The sequence below is a fragment of the Ranitomeya variabilis genome, chromosome 3 (assembly GCF_051348905.1).
Source record: "Ranitomeya variabilis isolate aRanVar5 chromosome 3, aRanVar5.hap1, whole genome shotgun sequence".
Lineage (NCBI taxonomy): Eukaryota > Metazoa > Chordata > Amphibia > Anura > Dendrobatidae > Ranitomeya > Ranitomeya variabilis.
In genome coordinates, this window is record NC_135234.1 from 126127446 (window position 1) to 126148959 (window position 21514).

Genomic DNA, 21514 nt, shown 5'->3' on the forward strand with positions numbered 1-21514 from the left:
AATATTCTATGATGCCATGAAACGGTTACAAAAACAGGTGTAGGATATCATGGTGGCCAGTGGTTCTGCAACCATGTGTTAGGGAAGGGTGACTTTAATCTTCTCCATGTCAAACACCATTTTTCTTCTTCATTTCTATTATTGAAATAAGTGCCTGTTAGGTGACAAGTCTACTCTTTTTTGTTGAATTTATTTGGACATGCTATTACAATATTCTAAAGGTTCACAGTTGGTACATGTCCAATTATTTCTAATGATAATGGCTTTTTATAATAAACAAAGCGCCAATGATGTTATCTTTATAAGGACGAACATTTTTTAAATTAGTTCAAATATTACGTAAGTGAATGAACAACTGCCCATATTTTTGTCCTGTTTCAGAAATGTCGATGAAATCTTCAAACTTTTACACCAATTGGAAAAAATAATGACATTTTACTGAAAGAGACAATGACCTGCTTGATGAGTTAGTATCTGAGTGATGAGTTTTTCTCTTGGATGATCTTGAAGGAGAGCTTCCACCACGATCCAAGAGTCTCTGAGTCTGAAATGCTGGATGGTTTAAGCACTGGTCGGTCAAATATCTATCAGATGGATTTAGCTTCAATAAGTTCTGGATAAAATAAAGTTTAATTTAGAATAATGAAGAGAAAAGCCCAAAACATAAAATGGAACACATGTAAAGAGGAACTATCGATTGGGCGTCCAAATAAAGAGGGACTGTCATTTCAAAAAATCTTGTGACATGCCTAAAGTTTTGATCTGGGGTGTAAACTGAGACCTCCACCAATTGCGAAAGGGCAGAAGTGTTCAGTAGAGATGAGCGAATTTGCTTGGATTCTCTTTTAATCGGCAAGCTGTAGCGCAGAGGGAACCCGGCTTCCTGGATCACGCCGGCTGATCAGCGTCGCAGCTGCATGTGTCGCTGCTGTCTCACAGTCATGACACATGCATGGAGAGCCCAACAAACAGGCTCTTCATGACTGTCACACAGCCGCGACACATGCATCTGCGGCACTGATCAGCTGATCGGCCGGCGCGATCCAGGAAGCTGGGTTCCCTCTGCAGCTTATTTGGCAAGCACTATAGCTTGCCGAATAAGAGGGAACCCGAGCAAATTTGCTCATCTCTCAAGTTCAGCTGAGCAATGCTCTCCTTGATTATGAGCACATGGGGGCTGATACATCAAAGCATCTATGTCAGAAATCGTGTGTGAAACACTTTGAATACTGCTTTAAGCAGTTTCACCAAAATTGTAGTAGCCAGGGCAAAACTTCAGCAAAACTGCATATATTTCTTACTCCAAAAATGTTAATCCAGTCAATGAATAGGGTAACATTTCTGAAAAGGTGCACAGAGGCAAATGCCAGGAATAAGATGTGCTGAAATCATTAATTGGTGTGCGCCACTTAATGAATTTGGAACATCTTATTTCTGCACATCCCTATTTAAGACGGTTACAAAAGTTTCACTGAATCGGGCCAATGTCTTCTTACTGAGCCGTCTTCAGTCCATGAGGACAGGTGATACACGGAGGAGCACTACTGTCCCTTCACTTCAGTGATCAGTGAGGGTCTCAGCAGCTAGACTAAAAATCAAATCAAAGTCTGACATATCAAACGTTCGTTGAAATGGCAGTTTCTCTTTATTATAAACATTTTAATAAACAAATCATAACGAATAATGTCTAATGCGATTTATGGCCTCATTAAAAGTATAAATATTTCTACTTATAACACACACACACATTTATTTAACAAAACAAAGATAAAAATTTAGTGCATCTTTTAAACCGGGTTTTCTAAGACATTGACAATTAGCAGGAAAACAAGGTCACAGTATTTGCTTCTATGTAGTTATCAAAGTTACAGGTATTGTTTAGTAAGAGAATGGTAATGGTCATCAATACGCTTTTCAGCTCCGTCCAATATGTTTCCATCAGGCAAAGCTGATCGATTGGGGTGCTGGGTGTTAGATCTCCACTGATCTGATATTGACTAACTAACCTGGGGATAGGTCATCGATATTCTACGACCAGACAACCCCTTTAACAGCTCCTTTATAGCCATTATTACCAAACGTTCCATGTCTAATTGACATCTGTTTCAACTATTTTGCTGCCTAGTGGCCATTAAGCAGTGTTTTTCTATCTGACAAACATCCAGTTAACAGATAATTTGGGGAAGATTTATCAAAACTATTAAAGGGAAAACATTTTGCTACTTACACAACCAATCACAGTGCAGCTTCTATTTTACCAGAGCAGTTTAAGAGATGAAAGCTGAGATCTAAATAGTTGCTATGATCAACAAATCCACCTATTCTTTTAGACCGTTTTGGTAAATTACAAATTTTGTGCAGGAATTATTTTTTAGCCGTAGAAGAAAATTTTTTTCAAATCACTTAAATTGGAATCAAAACTACAGCATTCAGTATCATAGGAAAAAGGCCATGTTTACTGATACAAAGAAAGGTCAGAAAACTGTTCCTACTAAAGTACAGACAAGCCACATGGGGGCTGACAGGGGCAAAAAACACTTGTACATCTACCATTCAGGAGAAGTCATTGCCAGAATCCTTTTTGTAGAATACAGTCTGGCCTCAAGATTTTCAAAGAAAATCAGACGTCAGCACTTTGTCTAATATAATATTATTATGGGACCAACAGGCAGCTAAAGAGCATGGTGGACTACATGTAACTGTGTCACTAGTAATCTTTATATGATCTTTTCTTCTATAAAAATGTACGAAAACAATAAGCAACCGCCCTTCAAAATGGTGTATAAGGGAATGTTTATCAGTATTACCTATGCAATATCATTAATATATAAAGCATTGTATGGCTTGTTTGTAAACCAAAAAGAAAAAAAACCCCTAAAAACTATAATACTATATTATTTATATTTAAAACCAATGCACCATGTTTTAGCATTTGCAGTGTTCAAACCCAGTATCATTGGTTTTAAATATAAATAATAAAGGATTATAGTTTTTTCGGTTTTGATTGTATGTCTTCTTATACTGACATGGCACTCTCCATAAGAATAAACCTTAACCCCTTCTGTTAGGGCTAGGGGAACGCACCGAGTATAGATAGGTAGCTACAAGGTGCGTTCGCAACCCGGGGTCCACCGTGCAGAGATATCTGCTGCAAAGTAATGGCGGATAACCTCTGAGCTCACACGTGGGTTAACCTCACCCCGTGTGAACTGGAAGCGAACTGTTGCCTCACAGAGTCATGCTGTACACAAAACAATTACCTTAACTAGGGTTGTGCTTGCTCTGGAACTCTTCTGTGCTAACCGCACACATGAAGGAACCAGATGCTAAGCCAAGGCTAATTGCCCCACTGACGCTAGCTGCCTGCCTGAGTGTACAGCCCCAAAGCTACAGCCTCAGACCACATATGGATAGAGTGGTATAGTATCCACTGGCATAAGCCAAACCCATCTGATACTAGCGCATGGCCGTGCGGCAATGCAACCCTTTTATAGTTGCAGCTCTACAGGACCTTCCTGGTGGACCAATAGGAGCTGCAACAGGACCTGAGCATGTGACCCCCGACAACCAATGAGAGGTCCTCCCGTGGGCATGCTCAGTGCGTGAAAAGCAGGACTTAGTACCAAAAAAGCCTGCTCGCCTCTGACCAGTGCTGCCTACAAGGGCAGTGCCTGGAAAGACAACAGTAACCATTCGCACCGTATCAGGCTGAGCCAGACGCTGGGACCGACGTCTCCGCTGAGCAGGTTCCACTGCGGCTGGAGGAGAATGGGAGACCGCAGTAGACATGGTTCCCCCTGTGCAACGGAGGGAACTCGACACCTAACACCTTAGACTCCATATCTTCAAAGGGAATCTATCAACAGGCTTTTGTCACCCATTCTGAGAACAGCATATTGTGGGACTGAGACCCTGATTCCAGGGATATGTCACTTACCAGGCTGCATTCTGTAGTCTTGATATAAACACTTTTACCAGCAAGACTACCATGTAGTCCTCCAAATTTATAAATTTTGTATAACCTCGCCCCCACCACTGATTGGCTGCTTTCTGCATATGCACAGTGTACACAGGAAGCTGCCAATAAGTGGTGTGGGCGGGGTTACACAGAGCTCAGCAGTTGGAGAACTGCTAGATCTGCAGTGGATAAAGCAGTGATTTCATCAAAATTACAGCAAGCAGCCCAGTGATGGACACATCGGTGAAATAAGGGTATCTGCCCGTACATTACAGAGTCTTTTAAATATAACACAGTGGCTTTTCTTTATGTTATTGGAACTGTTTAACCTGCCTCTGTATCATTAAGTATGGCATTTTTAGGGCTAGATACTGTTTTTTCAGTCATAACATAAAACTATTAAATAAAGATTTTTATCCCGTATTAGTAATTCATGGATTACTTGCGCAGATACAATGGCCAGAGGAGATTATGTTTATTGAAACAACTACAGTAATTGATCTGCAAAACATGGCTTCTGTAGCTTTCACCATGTGAATTCGAGTTAGGAAAAGGAACTCTATGGAAGTTAAAGAAATAGCGCAAGACAGCCCCTTTGGTCATTTCCATATTCCCAAGCCATCTCTGGTAACTACAGATAAACAAGAATCCCCATCACAGCTACGAACTACAGGGATGAGCATACCCCTTTAACAACCAATCAGATGTCATGGAAAATTGTTTCGATGTCTTGCTCAAGTTGTGACATGACAACTCTGAATGACATCAAGTCTCAGGCAAGTTAAGCAAACAAAATGTTTGTTCAATTGATCCGCAGCTTGAAGTCATTATACTTATTTATCTGTAAAATGAAAATATTTCTTTGGGTGGCAGAACCGTCGTATCATGTCATATTCTGCCGCATGACCACATTGACAGTCATTAGACATGATGTCACATTGTGACCATTGTGATCTTCATGGCAGGTGACCAGAGTAACACTAACCTAAATTACATGTCTACGATCAGTTTAAGTGACACTTCCCTCTTTAAGACACAAAAAAGAATCAGCCATACAAATCACAGCTGGGAAAGGCGCAAGGTTACCTGCTGCGACTCTCATTAACTACATTTCTGTCTGCTCATGAATTTCTAATATCTTTTCATTTCCTTAATGATATATTACGTGTCATATTCACTTTTACATAGCAGACAATTTGTACTAAAAAGCTATAAAAGTAAGCTTCAGTGGTACAATATACAGTATACTGTGTATAGCATTTGAAGTAAATATCTATCAATATGCTATATATCTGTCTATGCATCTAGCTCTGTGTATAATGTATGCATATTTATATAAACAGTCATGGCCGAAAGTGTTGGAACTATTGAATATGTTCCATAAAATTATTGCAATTACATATGTTTTGTTATACACATGTTTATTTCCTTTGCGTGTACTGGAACAGCATAAACAAAAACAGGAAAAAAAAAAGGCAAATTGGACATACTTTCACACAAAACCCCAAAAATGGTCATGACAAAATTGTTGGCACCTTTCCAAAATTGTGGACAAACAACTTTGGACTTGAGAACCAAAACTGTTGAAAAATATCAACAATCTCAAGGTTACAAGTCCATCTCCAGCCAGAGATCTTGATGTTCATTTGTTCAAGGTGTGCAACATAAGAAGATTACAACCCATGACACTGTAGCTAATCTTCCTGGACGTGGACGGCAGAGAGAAACTGATGAAAGGTTGTAACGCGGGATAGTCTGGGTGGCGCATAAGCAGCCCTAGTTAATTTCCAAAAAAATTCAAGCTGTCCTGCAGTCTCAGGATTCATGAGTATCTGTGCGAACTGTTCGTTGACACGAAACACTATGGCAGGAGACCCAGGAGGACCCCACTGTTGACACAGATACATAAAAAAGCAAGACTGCAGTTTGCCAAAATGTATGTTAGTAAGCCAAAATCCTTCTGGGAAAGAGCCTTGTGGACAGCTGAGACCAAGATAGAGCTTTTTGGTACAGTACATCATTCTACTGTTTACTGAAAACGGAATGAGGCCTACAAAGAAAATAACACAGTACCTGCAGTCAAACATGGTAGAGGTTCAAAGATTTTTTTTGGGTTGTTTAGCTGCCTGTGGCACTGGGTGCCTTGACTGTGTGCAAGGCATCATGAAATCTGAAGATTACCAAAGGATTTTGATGCGCAATGTAGTGTTCAGTGTCAGAAAGCTGGGTTTTGTCACATTGAACACCTGTGGAAAAATCTTAAAATTGATATTGGGAGAAGGCACCCTTCAAATATGAGAGATCTGGAAATGTTTGCAAAAGAAGAGTGGTCCAAATTTCAAGAAGCTTGTTTATGGTTATAGAAAGCGAATTATTGTAGATAATTATTCCAAAAGGTGTGCAACCAAATATTAAGTTGAGGGTGCTAACAATTTTGTCCAGCCCATTTTGGGGGTTTTGTGAAATTATGTTCAATTTGCCTTTTTTCAGCTTTTTGTGTATATTGGAATAAGACAAAGGAAATAAACATGTATAATTGCAATAATTTTCTGGGAGAAATATTTCATTTTCTGGAACAATTTCAAGAGTGCCAACACTTTCGGCCATGACTTTTACCTATGTACATTTCAATAAACTTTAGTATCTTTAGTATTTAAACAAGTCTAGTATCAAGCTAAAGAGTTTAAAAAGTGAAGTTACAGTATAAGCTGCATATATTAGCTTCATATATTAGTAAACTTTCAGGTTTCTCAGAATTTCTACATGGTATAGCACATGCTCTTACCTTCATGAGGTCAAGTAAAACACTGCTTATGATACCCAAGTATCGTCTTTCTAAAGACTGAGGATGATTGACAGCTGGAAACTGGAAGAAGTTACAAGCAAATAAGAACCATTACTATATGTTACAAAAGGTAACAGGCACTGATTAAATGAAATAATAAAAACCTATGAAGCAGAAACAATCAACCAAAGCAAACAAAAATAGATAAAAACTCAGTCTTGGAAATATGAAATAATATTTTAGAAAGTCTATAAAAAATGTTTCTCGTTTACTGAATAATAGTGATGAGCGAATATACTCGTTACTCGAGATTTCCCGAGCATGCTCGGGTGACCTCCGAGTATTTTTTAGTGCTCGGAGATTTAGTTTTTATTGCCGCAGCGGAATGATTTACAGCTATTAGCCAGCATAAGTACATGTGGGGGTTGCCTTGTTGCTAGGGAATCCCCACATGTACTCATGCTGGCTAACAGATGTAAATCTTTCAGCTGCGGCAATAAAAACGAAATCTCCGAGCAATAAAAAATACTCGGAGGTCACCCGAGCATGCTTGGGAACTCTCGAGTGACGAGTATATTCGCTCATCACTACTGAATAAGTGATAATCTGTAGATCAGTTGCACTGATGAATGCAGCAGAGAGCAGAGCTTGGCCATCATGTTCACCACAATGGACACTAACTTCTCATGACTTCAGTATTACACCTAGGAAAGAACCAAGGGAGAATGATGGACATGACTCCACGCAATTAGTGGAGGATCACAAATCTAACAATTATCCCCTATCACAAATCTAACAATTATCCCCTATTGACTGTATACAGTAGGTGATAATTATTGTAGGCTGGAATATTCTTTTAGACAACTATGTACATTTATTGTATCATTTTTCATGTAGAGTTGATCCCAAATTTCACAATATATTATCCAGGAGATGATGTCAAGGGAAAAAGTGCACACAGTAGGGTGACCCTATTAGAGGAGTTTATGGGATAACCACTAGTGATGAGCGAATATACTTGTTATTCGAGATGTGTCCAGTAATATTTTTTAGTGCTCGGAGATTTAGTTTTCATCGCGGCAGCAGAATGATTACAGCTACTAGCCAGCTTGAATACATGTGGGGATTCCCTAGCAACCAGGCAACCCCCACATGTACTTATGCTGGCTAACAGATGTAAATCATTCAGCTGAGGCGATGAAAACTAAATCTCCGAGCACTAAAAAATACTTGGAGGACACCCGAGCGTGCTCGGGAAATCTTGAGTAACGAGTATATTCGCTCATCACTAATAACCACCACAAAGACACAGTCACAGAAGTTTATATATATACTATATAAAAAGACACAGGTATCTTGCAAGTCTACAATTCTCTTCCTGATATATTGGCTAATTTCTGTAGACTTTCACATGGTGCAACACAAAGAAGCAGTGTGTTTCAGGTGTGCATTAAAATACATCCATAGCTGTGTCTCTAATTAACTCAGATGTTGTAAAAAAAAACTATCAGAAGCTTTGAATCACATGACATCATCATATGGGCAGTCCAGAATTGTTTAAAGGCACAGTAATCTTAGTGCATGCAAACGTTTACTAAGTAATAAAAATGCCTTAAAATATTCTCTCCCATTGTTCTGGCATTTGGCAAATATTAATTATGGTAATCCTAATTGACCTAAAATGGGAAAGGTTTATTCTCATTTTATTTCAGATACTGAGAAAAGCATGCATATGTGTCTTTTTATATAGTGTATGTAAACTTCTGGCTTCAACTGTATATATACACTGGTGGACACAAACAGAAGATGCTCCAGTGCAAGATCAATATATGGGTCCTTTGCAGGCCAATAGCTCAACATAATGCACATCACCAATTTTCTAATTAAACATACTTCTAAAGGTGCTATGCAGTAGCATAGCTACCGATACAGTTACATTCTGTGGCAGAGTAGGGAGAATGGGTCTCCCTGCTCTGCCGCTATGGGGCCCCTGAGCAGGCGGGGGGGGGGGGGGGCCCGGTGGCAGCAGTGGCGCTGTAAGATCAGCTGTATCAACATTTAGCCGATACAGCTGACCGAATTGATGATGGAAGGAGCGCGCAGCGCTCCTTCTCCTATCACCCCCCTGTCAGTGTCTGACGTCACTGACGTCGACACTGACAGTGGGCGCGGTGACGTCACCACCCGGTGCCCGCTGTCAGAAGATGAGTGGGAGCTCGGAGCAGTGGGAGCACCGCTGGAACAAGGAGGAAGAGAGGTGAGTATTTTTTTATTGCTTTTTTTATGGGGACTGCCTTATACTACAGGGTCCGCCTATGGGGTGCTGCCTTATACTACAGGATCTGCCTATGGAGGTGCTGCCTTATACTACAGGGTCTGCCTATGGGGTGCTGCCTTTTAATACAGGGTCTGCCTATGGGGTGCTGCCTTTTACTACAGGGTAGGCCTATGGGGTGCTGCCTTTTACTACAGGGCCTGCCTATGGGGTGCTGCCTTATACTACAGTGTCTGCCTATGGGGTGCTGCCTTATACTACAGGGTCTGCCTATGGGGTGCTGCCCTATACTACAGGGTCTGCCTATGGGGTGCTGTCTTCTGCTATAGAGTCTGCCTATGGGGAGTGCATTATACTATATTGAGGACTATCTGGTGCATTATACTATATAGAGGCCATCATACAGTGTGGGGATTACAGTGAGGGGCCATCGTACAGTGTGGGGATTACAGTGAAGGGGCCATTATACAGTGCTGGAGCCATCAAATAGTTTGGAGGCTACTAAGGGGTCAGTATACTGTGTGGGTGGTACTATACAGTGAGGGGGCATTATACTGTGTATAAGAGAGCATCCCCTGTGTATAGGGGAGCAGTACAGGGGGGGAGACTCGGGACATTATTAAATGTAAAGTGGGCACTTATTGTTATAGGGGAACTCAGGTTACTGTGATTATTAAAGGGGCACACAGGGCAATATTACTTTCTAGGGGGCAAAATGTGGGCTCTTTTTTCTAGGGCACTTGCACCCGGCATTACTATATTATAGAGGGGTGCTTTAGAATTTAGAGGGCATAGAGAATCACAGAGCAGGTGAAGTAATAGGGGCACATATGGCAGCAGCGGCTCTGTATTGGGGTATCAGGTGCAGTATTAGGGACACATACGACAGCAGCAGCTCAGTATTGGGGTATCAGGTGTAGTAATAGGGACATACGGCAGCAGCGGCTCGTTATTGGGGTATCAGGTGGAGTAATAGGGACACATATGGCAGCAGCGGCTCAGTATTGGGGTATCAGGTGCAGTAATAGTGACACATACGGCAGCAGCGGCTCAGTATTTGGGGTATCAGCAAGATGAGGAGTTTGTGCAGGTTGGGAACAGATGGTGATGGGGCTGGAATGTGAGAAGTGAAATGTGTCTTTGTTGTATTCTCTGCAGGTGAGTCATTGCTGGAAGAGGTTGTCATGTCGGTCTGGGCCAGATGGAAAAGACGGGAAAAGTGAACGATTCCATCAGAAAGAATGGCAGCGCTAAGTCATTATCTGTAACTGTGCAGTGATCTCTTATATATTCTGTATGGCTGGTATTTAACACTGACTATATGGCAGTAATATCTATGTAGGTCTTTATATAGAGATAATCTTCAGTAACAGTGTAGTCATCTGCTGACGTTCTCCTCCACTATTAGGGTGCATCACCCAGTTGTAATCAAGGTTACCTGGTTAGGGGCCCACTCAGAAGTTTCGCCCCCCTTGAACCAAAACCCTAGCTACGCCTCTGCTGCTATGGATATGAAATTCTCACTAGATGTCTTTAATAACCCATCCAATGCACACAGGCAAAGACATCAAACCATAGATGTCCAAAAATTAAGTTATGTAATGAGAAATTACATAGGGAAAAAGTATTGAGCGTGCTTATTGAAATTTAATTAATACATTGTACAAAAGCCTATGTTGGTGAAAACAGATTCAAGATGCCTCCTGTATGGAGAAACTAGTTACATGCAATACTGAGGGGTGATTTTGGCCCATTCTTCCACACAAACACTCTTCAAATACTAAAGGTTCCATGGGCTCCTTCTATGAACTCTGAATTTTAGGTCCTTCTATAAATTTTCTATTGGATTCAGGTGAGGTGTTTGGCTGTGTGACAGCGGTGGACATGCACCCACTGCTTCCTGCAGGGCTTACTCTGGGAGGGCATGCCTAAGTGGCTACCTGGTCATTGCTAGAGCATCTGATGGTGAGGATAGGCTTGGACCTCAGTATAGCCACCAGGTGGCACTCCAGGGCAGTGCCCAGACTGACCAATGGGTCAAAGCAGGTATAAGCAATGAAGAGGGCACAGGCAGACACATAGTCAGACAGTCCAAGGTCAAAGCAGGCAGCACAGGTTCAGGATACAAAGCCAAGGTCAGGAGCTCAGGAGGAAGTGGACAAGCTGGGTTGGTAACAATAGACAAAACAGGAACACTCCTTGACTGGAGCTAGAACAGAAAAGCTGACACCTTCTCTGGATCCATTTCCAGACCCTGGCTGAGGAAAGGCAAGGAGTGTCTTTCAAAGACACATTTGGATAACTTGGCAAACAAATAGTTCTCCCGGAAGTGCTGCAGAATGGGTTATGGATAGATAGATCAGGAGAGAAAATCAGGATGTCATCCAAATACATGACCACAAAAACACAGATGAGGTCTAGGAAGATGTAATTAACAAATTCCTGTAAAACGGCAGGTGCATTGCACAGACGAAAGGGAATGACGAGATACTCGCAGTGACCTTCACGGGTATCAAAGGTCATCTTTCATCCGTTGTCCTTATGGATCCAAATTAATTTATAAACCTCTGATAGATCCAATTTGGTGAACACCCTTGCTCCACGGATTCTATCAAATACTTTAGAAATCAAAGGCAAGGGGTTCTTGTTCTTAATGGTAATCTTGTTAAATCCCCAATAGTCAATACAGGGACGTAGGGAATCATCTTTCTTGGTCACAAAGAAGAAGCCGGGACCGGCAAGAAAAGAGGACTTACGAAATAATCCTTTGGCTAAGTTCTCTTGGATATCTTCTGACATGGCACGAGTCTAAGTTAGAGGTGGAGGATATACCTGGTCCTGGGGTGACCAAGTGCCAGGCTGAAGACTAATGGGACAATTGTAAGGTCTATGGGGTGGCAAGACCTCTGCCTTCTTTTCACAAGAGACATCTGCGAAGGCACAATAACAGGTGGTCAGAGAAAAAAGGTTCGAAGGCAAGTCAGATGGAGACTTGGGAAAGACCTTGTCATGGCACTTGGAAGCACAACATGGTCCTCACTGAAGCATCTGGCTGGTGGACAAGTTAACAACCGGCATGTGTAGACAAAATCATGAAAGATCCAGCAGAACAGAGCTTATGGATTTGGGTAACACGTAGAATGAGATTCTTTTGGAATGCAGGGCTCCAATCTGCAACATGAGTGGCTGCATCATATATCGGATAGGCTTCACCAGGGGTTGTCCAACAATGGAGGCTATAACCAAGGGTTGATCTAATTGTTGTGTAGGAAGCTGAAGTTGGAGAACCAGGTCCTGATGGATGAAGTTGGCAGCAAATCTGGTGTCACGATAGGACTGGCGAGTAAACTGGGACCAGGGGCACCTTTCCAAGCCCTAGCACTAGGGGGCTTCCTAACTCACTCTGTTCCCCGGGATACCTCAGAAGACGAGGGTGCTGGGGCCTCCGCCCTTGCCCTATCTCCTAGCTGCAGCCCTGCGTCTGTCCCCTTCTCCCACCAGGGGAAGAGAGGTGCTACCGTGTACCGCAGTACACCAACCCGACAGACAGGGGAACAAAGACAAGGGTAAAAGGAAATTCCACTCACACAAATATACTCTCACAAATAACAGAGGTATTCACCAAGGTGTGAAGGACAGGGTAAGAAAATAAGGCAGGTAAGGATGAGGAATTTCCAAGCGTACAAACCAAGCAACAGTCGCACAATAAACTCCTCTAGCTCTCCAGATACCAGCTCCTCACTCTCCAGGTCTATCTAGCAAGTGCTAACTCAGACAAGGATCTGGCCAAAAGGCCTAGCTTTTATAGGAGAGAGGAGTGGCCAACCGAGTACAGCTGAATGCAGGGATTTCCACATGGCCGATTAACCCCTGTCCTGCTGAAAGAAAACAAACACATTTAATACACCGGAGAAGTGCTTCTTCTAAGCGGCGAAGCAGGAGCCATCAGACGCTGCGGTTTTCTGGCACTGCTCTGTCGCGGTAACTCCGTGATATCTGGAGTCTAAATGGCCTGCTGCGGAGTCAGGGTGACCTTGGTTAATAGTTTTTTATTTTTCATCTCTCCTACCAACCCTAGGTGATGGAGTTTCCCAGCTTCACTGTCCTTTGCCTACACAGTATATACCAGGGGTGGGGAATCTTTTTCCTGCCAAGGACCATTTGGATATTTATACCATCCTTCAGGGGGCCGAACAAACTCCGCCCACAAAGTACATCCTGACTCTGGCACTGGTATCAGAACGTAATCTTTCATTGCATGCCCTTCAGTGTTCAGTAGTGAACATGCATGTGTGTGCTAACAGAGCAAGAAGAAATTATTGAGCTGGTTGTAATCAAAATACATCTCACTGCCCAAGAATGTGGTCCCTGAGAATCTACTCGGGGGCCTGATGAAAGGTCATCGAGGGCCGTAAATGGCCCTGGGGCCTGAGGTTCCACCATGTACCACTCCAGGGTAAAGCCCAGATCTGCAGCAGCTGACCTATGGGTCAAATAGAATTCACCGCACACTCTAGTGATTTTTTATGCCAATGGGTCAAGGCAGGTATACGCGGTACTGACGGCACAGGAAGAGATGTAGTTATACAGTCCAAGGTCAGGGCAGGCAGCAAAGATTCAGGATATAAAGCCTAGGTCAGAAGCTGAGAGATCAGACAGAACGGGTGGACAAGCCGAGTCAGTAATATGAGAAAACAGGAATACATCTTGACTGGAAGTTAGAACAGACTACTGACTATAATCAAAGCTCAGACAAGGAGTGGAGGGATGAGCTAATCTCTGCAGGACACAGCATGGTTAAAGTCCTGCAGAAACTGGCCATACCTACCTAGGTGGAAACAGCAGGAGAATGCAGAGCGGTGACCACAGTGAGTAGGAATGCTTTGAGAAGGCGTGTGAGTTACCAGCATGACAGGCTGGGCCATTCTAGCAGCTTTATTTTCTTTCTCTGAAACCAATTGAGAGTTTCATTGGCTGTTTGTTTGGGATCATTGTCTTGCTGAAATGTCCACCAGAGTGGCAGGATTGCTTTCAGTAGATAAATTTCAGCTACTGTCATGACTTTCCATGGCTTTTTGCACCTCTCTTTATACATATGTTCGATACTTTTTCCCTGTGTCATTTTTCATTATTACAGCAATTTAATTCATGGACTTCTATGGTTTGATTTCTTTGCCAGTTTGGATTGGATGGGTTACTACTGACCAATAGCACCTTTAGAAATATATTTACTTAGAAAATTGGTGATGTGTTCAATACTTAGGTCACCCGCTGCGCGCATATATATATATATATATATATATATATATATATATATATATATATATATATATATATATATATATATATATATATATATATATATATATATGGATGTATGTACACAGGGTGGGCCATTTATATGGATACACCTAAATAAAATGGGAATGGTTGGTGATATCAGCTTCCTGTTTGTGACACATTAGTATATGGGAGGGAGAAAACTTTTAATGATGGGTGGTGACCATGGCGACCAGTTTGAAGTCAGCCATTTTGGATCCAACTTTATTTTTTCGAATGGGAAGAGGGTTATGTGACACATCAAGCTTATTGATAATTTCACAAGAAAAACAATGGTGTGCTTGGTTTTAACATAACTTTATTCTTTTATGAGTTATTTACAAGTTTATGACCACTTATAAAATGTGTTCAAAGTGCTGCCCATTGTGTTGGATTGTCAATGAAACCCTCTTCTCCCACTCTTGACACACGGATAGCAACACCACAGAAGAAATGCTAGCACAGGCTTCCAGTATCAGTTTCAGATGCTGCACATCTCGTATCTTCACAGCATAGACAATTGCCTTCAGATGACCCCAAAGATAAAAGTCTAAGGGGGTCAGATTGGGAGACCTTGGTGGCCATATACTAATATGCCACAAACAGGAAATTGATATAACCAACGATTCCCATTTTATTTAGGTCTATCCATATAAATGGCCCACTATATACACACACACACACACACACACACACACACACACATACAGCTCTAGCAAAAAATAAGAGACCACCACATCTAAATCCTGTCATGGGCAGCCCAATCTCCAGACCTGAACCCCATTGAAAACCTCTGGAATGTAATCAAAAGGAAGACGGATAGTCACAAGCCATCAAACAAAGAAGAATTGCTTACATTTTTGTACCAAGAGTGGCATAAGGTTACCCAAAAGCAGTGTGAAAGACTGGTGGAAAGCATGCCAAGACGCATTAAAGCTGTGATTAAAATCATGGATATTCCACAAAATATTGATTTCTGAACTCTTTCTGAGTTAAAACATTAGTATTGTTATTTCTAAATGATTATGAACTTGTTTTCTTTGCATTATTTGAGGTCTGAAAGCACTGGTTTTTTTTTATTATTTTGACCATTTCTCCTTTTCAGAAAAAAAATACAAAATTTATTGCTTTAAAAATCGGAAACATGTCAGAAGTTTGTAGACTAAAAGAACAATTTCCATTTCACTCAAAAATATAGCTATAAAGAGAAAAATCAGACAAACTGAACATTTTGCAGTGGTCTTTTAATTTTTGCCAGAGCTGTGTATATATATATATATATATATATATATATATATATATTTGTGGTGCGGTGACCCACGTTACAGCCAGGGGGCGCTGTGTGTGTGCTTCAAGATGCGCTTGGAGGCATAAATGTGATGAGACTAAGTCCGGCAGGAGTGTTAATGGCCGGTGTGTGTGTTGCAGAGGTAGACACTCTGTGCTGTCAATCTGAAGTTTGGTTGGCGTGCTGGGACCTGTAGTCCCACAAGTAGTTGTGTAATGCTAATGGGAGATTGGCAGGGCTAGTTATGAGAAATGGGAGGGTCAGACTAGCCACACACACCCACACTCCCACCCAGGGGAGTGGTTACAGGTATGTAATGTGACCAGGGTGTGGGTCACATGTGCCTGTGTGGTTCCTGTGTATGGATCCGTTTGGTCCATGTGCAAGGTCCTGGACGGTTGATGTTCGAGACTCCTGCTATTGGAGAAGTCCTGCAAGCACAAGAGACCGTGGACCTGATGTACGGTCAGTGTTGGATTGTCCTGGTATGGGCTGGAGTCCTGGAGGCACTGAGACCGTGAGTCCTGCAATAGCCTGGCTGTTGGATTGTCCTGAAGTGGGCTGGAGTCCCGGAAGCACTGCTGAGGCTATGGACTGAATGCTCAAGGGTGTTGGATTGTCCTGGTATCGGCTGGAGTCCTGCAAGCACCTGGGAAGAGTGAGTCCTGCAATAGCCCGTGTGTTGGATTGTCCTGGGATGGGCTGGAGTCCTGCAAGCACCTGGTAAGAGTGTGAGTCCTGGAATGGTCAGAGTGTTGGATTGTCCGCGGATGGACTGGAGTCCTGTAAGCACTTGGGTAGATCATGGACTGATGGCCTGTGTGTTGAAAGTGCCTGTGACTGGACTTCCTGAAAGCACATGGAGAGGCTGCAACTACAGAACCTGTGACGGCTTCTGTATTGGGGAGGCTACAGTTCCTACTGTGGGTCTGGACTATCTGAGGTGCCCTGGTCACAAGGACAGTGATCCCAGTGAGGCAGCTTTCTCCTGTGAACCAGCACTGGCAGGAGTCAGTGTGTGGAGCCGAAGTTCCTGTGAGGTAATCCCTGGTATGGGAAAAACCTGTGATATACGGCAGAGATGTATCTGCCATTGGAACAGACTGTCGGGGTTTAATATGTTCCATTGATGCATGTAATGAACTGTAATGGAGAGAGATACCAGTGTGACCACTGAAGGCAATGTAAAACCGTATGTGATATGCTGATATGGCGGTATAATGAACTGTTCGAGATAGTTTATGATGCTTTAATAAACCGGTACGGACTTAATTTGTGGAAAAATCGTGCCTGAGTGCCTAAATCCTATGCCAAGCGAGTGTCCCCCAACACACTCAGGTAGCGTATCACCACAATATAATATATATATATATATATATATATATATATATATATATATATATATATATATACAGTTAGGTCCATATATATTTGGACAGAGACAACATTTTGCTAATTTTGGTTATAGACATTACCACAATGAATTCTAAACAAAACAATTTAGATGCAGTTGAAGTTCAGAGTTTCAGCTTTCATTTGAGGGTATCCACATTAAAATTGGATGAAGGGTTTAGGAGTTTCAGCTCCTTAACATGTGCCACCCTGTTTTTAAAGGGACCAAAAGTAATTGGACAATTGACTCCAAGGCTATTTCATGGACAGGTGTGGGCAATCCCTTCGTTATGTCATTCTCAATTAAGCAGATAAAAGGCCTGGAGTTGATTTGAGGTGTGGTGCTTGCATTTGGAAGGTTTTACTGTGAAGTAAACATGCGGTCCAAGGAGCTCTCCATTCAGGTGAAACAAGCCATCCTTAAGCTGTGAAAACAGAAAAAACCCATCCGAGAAATTGCTACAATATTAGGAGTGGCAAAATCTACAGTTTGGTACATCCTGAGAAAGAAAGCACTGGTGAACTCATCAATGCAAAAGATAACAGTGGTGGATGATCGCAGAATAATCTCCATGGTGAAGAGAAACCCCTTCACAACAGCCAACCAAGTGAACAACACTCTCCCGGAGGTCGGCGCATCAATATCCAAATCTACCATAAAGAGAAGACTGCATGAAAGTAACTACAGAGGGTTCACTGCACGGTGCAAGCCACTCATAAGCATCAAGAATAAAAAGGCTAGACTGAACTTTGCTAAAAAACGTCTAAAAAAGCCAGCACAGTTCTGGAAGAACATTCTTTGGACAGATGAAACCAAGATCAACCTCTACCAGAATGATGGAAAGAGAAAAGTATGGCGAAGGCGTGGTACAGCTCATGATCCAAAGCATACCACATCATCTGTAAAACACGGCAGAGGCAGTGTGATGGCTTGGGCATGCATGGCTGCCAGTGGCACTGGGTCACTAGTGTTTATTGATGATGTGACACAGGACAGAAGCAGCCGAATGAATTCTGAGGTATTCAGAGCCACACTGTGTGCTCAGATCCAGCCAAATGCAGCCAAACTGATTGGTCGTCGTTTCATACTACAGATGGACAATGACCCAAAACATAAAGCCAAAGCAACCCAGGAGTTTATTTAAGCAAAGAAGTGGAATATTCTTGAATGGCCAAGTCAGTCACCTGATCTCAACCCAATTGAGCATGCATTTCACTTGTTAAAGACTAAACTTCAGACAGAAAGGCCCACAAACAAACAGCAACTGAAAACCACCGCAGTGAAGGCCTGGCAGAGCATCAAAAAGGGGGAAACACAGCGTCTGGTGATGTCAAAGAGTTCAAGACTTCAGGCAGTCCTTGCCAACAAAGGGTTTTCAATCAAGTACTAGAAATGAACATTTTATTTAAAATTATTGAATCTGTCCAATTACTTTTGGTCCCTTTAAAAACAGGGTGGCACATGTTAAGGAGCTGAAACTCCTAAACCCTTCATCCAATTTTAATGTGGAAACCCTCAAATGAAACCTGAAAGTCTGAACTTCAACGGCATCTGAATTGTTTTGTTTAAAATTCATTGTGGTAATGTCTATAACCAAAATTAGAAAAATGTTGTCTCTGTCCAAATATATATGGACCTAACTGTATATATATATATATATATATATATATATATATATATATATATATATATATATATATATATATATATATATAGCAAAACAAAGAAATACCAGGGAGCACCAGAAGAAATAAAACTCCAGGGCTTATGATTATTCGTTTTGATCGTTATTTCATAAGATACCAAGAAATTTCTGCAGATCAAGTCAGAATAATGTTTAATGCTGTGTGAGTTAATGTTCTTTGATCATTTGATTTTGGGTTCTATTCAAAGGCATCCAGATTTTCCAAAAATGAATCTGCAACATACTTATACAGGTCACTTGGCATTCAAATGTATGAAAAACCAGCCATTAGCAACATGTAAGCTGAAAACGCTAAAAACACCTGTAGGCTAATTCAATCATTTAAAATACTAATTAACAAGGTGACGGCACTCCTTGGTTTTATAGATGATGCATGGCTTCGGTTTAAAAAAAAAAGAAAAAAAGGAAGGTGTTAACATACAGTTATTTATCAAAATAAATTTGGATTTAAAAGCAACATTGTAGCCAAAAATACAAAGGGGAGGATTGAAAGGAAAGTGTGGAAAATGCAATGGAAATGTACACATCAAGAAAATTGACAAACTAAGCCGTACTAACTTGCCAAATCCCCTGCCGGTCCAGTGCCACCTCCCCACTGCTTCCTGTACCTCGGCCAGGCTGAAGCAGGGCCTGGAGCGGCAGGGGGTTCGGTGGGTAAGTGCTGCTTGGTTTGGTCTTTCCAGCATAAGCAGACTGAGTTTTAATAAAACCAGACAATCTTCTGTGGTTAGATTAGGTAGTACCCTTTACATGAGGAAACATACACTTACTGTGGAACTCTGTAACAAAGAACTAAATATGTAATTGCGTCCATACACAAAGAGGAACTTTCTGTTCCCTTATTGTACAATAAATCAGAAGACTTGGAAAGATTGTTCCTGGGTTCCGTGTCATAACATGCAATTTATGGCTCATCCTAAAATAATAGGCTTAGAAAGCAAGAAAATGGACAAATCGTGGAGTCTATTAACAAGGAGGGGATGGATACAGAACCTTAATATCACCTTTCAGAATGCTAATGCCGGGTTTACTAGATTCAGAAAAACTAACATTTTGTTTAAAAAGGTAAATACTGAGAGTAAGGTGTACATTTTTTGCTATACATTTAGCAAACTTGCTTATAGAAGACTTTCTTCATAGCAGAGAGATGCAAAATTACAAATAAAGATACAGAAGTAACAAGTGTGTTTGCTCTCAAAAAGGGACATGAACTTAGTCTTGTATTGGTTGGAACACTTACGAAGTGGTAAAATGGTGTACTTGTTACTTGTAGTTATCATTTCATGAAATCTGAAAATTATAAAGCATTGTACCTAATTACTTGGATCATTTTCCATTATTAACCCCTAACCACCAAAGCCTGTTTTGACCTTACAGATCATTGTCAGGCTGTGTGCACACGTTTAGGATTTTTCGGGTTTTTTCCGCTATAAAAACGCTTAAAAAACGCATACATATGCATCCCATCATTTATAATGCATTCCGCAATTTTTGTGCATATGTTGCGTTTTTTTTCTGCGAAAAAACGCATCGCGGTAAAAAACGCCGCATGTTCATTAATTTTGCAGATTTTTTGCGTTTTTACCGCTATTTAATTGCATTGGGAAAGCTCCGGAAAAAAAACGCAAAAAAAAGTGGTAAAAACGCAAAAAAAAAAAAAACATGCGGATTTCCTGCAGAAAAAGTCCGCTTTTGTTCAGGAAAATTCTGCAGAAAATCCTGACGTGTGCACATAGCCTCTACGAGGTAATAACTCTGGAACAGTAATTTTGAGACTGTTTTTTTCTAGACAAATTTTACTTCCTATTAGTGAGTTTAATAATGAAAAAAATTGGAAATTTGATAAAAATGTTGAAAAATTTGCAATTTTTGAACTTTGCATCTTTATGCCCATAAAACAGATGGTCATAAAACTAAAAATAATTAATAGACAACATTTGCCACATGTCTCCTTTACATCACTATCATTTTTTTAAACTTTTCTTAACATATAGAAGGGTTAAAAGTTTAACAGTAATTTACAAAATCCATTTTAGTAGGGACCACTTCACATTTGAAGTGACTTTTGAAGGGGCCTTTATGTAAAAAAAAAAAAGCCTTAAAATTACCCCATTTTATAAACTGCACTCTTCAACTCTTTAATGGGGGCAAAGGGTGGGTGACTTGAATCTTTAGGTTTTTTAATTTAGCTTTTTTACAATTTAAAAAAAAATTAGTTTACTTTTTAGTCACCTTAAGAAATTTGAACTTGCAATTCTTGGATTGCTTGTTTTATACACTACAATTCTAAGGCACTTCAGTATATGGGAAAATCACATTCTCCTATGAAGTTCAGCATGTGGCTGAGCTTCACAGGAGTGCCAAGATGATAAGAATGGGGTCTTTCAGCAGGCCCCCTGCTGCCATGGTAACTCATAAGTGCCCTGCAATCACCTTGCAAGAGGCAAATAGGAACTAGTGCATGTCGCTCCAGCAACTACTCAGTTTAAAGATCTTTGTCATAGAGTGACAGCGGCATGTGAATGGTTAACAGCAGCAATGGGAGCTTAGCTCTGGCTGCTGCTGTTAGAGATAGATGCCAGAATCTACCGTATGTTTAGAGGGTTCAGCTCCTGAGCCATCTCCACACTTGAGATCCCGAGCATGGATTTACTCATAGGCCCATATGCACTAAGGGGTTAATTAAAATATTAAAAAGTATACATGCCCTATAGGTAGAAGGCAATCTGGCAGAGGTAGTGTAAAGCTCCAGGTAATGTTCTGATAAGAAACCTTGGTTTCTCATTTGGTG

At 41.2% G+C, this 21514-nt stretch overlaps 1 protein-coding gene across 6 annotated transcripts in view; it reads right to left on the reverse strand.

Annotated features, from left to right (window-relative positions):
• The window catches only part of CDKL5 (cyclin dependent kinase like 5), a 381431-nt gene that overhangs the window by 53593 nt on the left and 306324 nt on the right, over nucleotides 1-21514 (reverse strand). For all 6 annotated transcript variants that reach the window (XM_077294660.1, XM_077294657.1, XM_077294659.1 and 3 more), the window contains 2 exons: nucleotides 6744-6824; nucleotides 456-613 (listed from right to left, as the gene is read on the reverse strand). In XM_077294660.1, the coding sequence (XP_077150775.1) occupies nucleotides 456-613; nucleotides 6744-6824 (239 nt within the window). The remainder of the gene's footprint in view (nucleotides 1-455; nucleotides 614-6743; nucleotides 6825-21514) is intronic.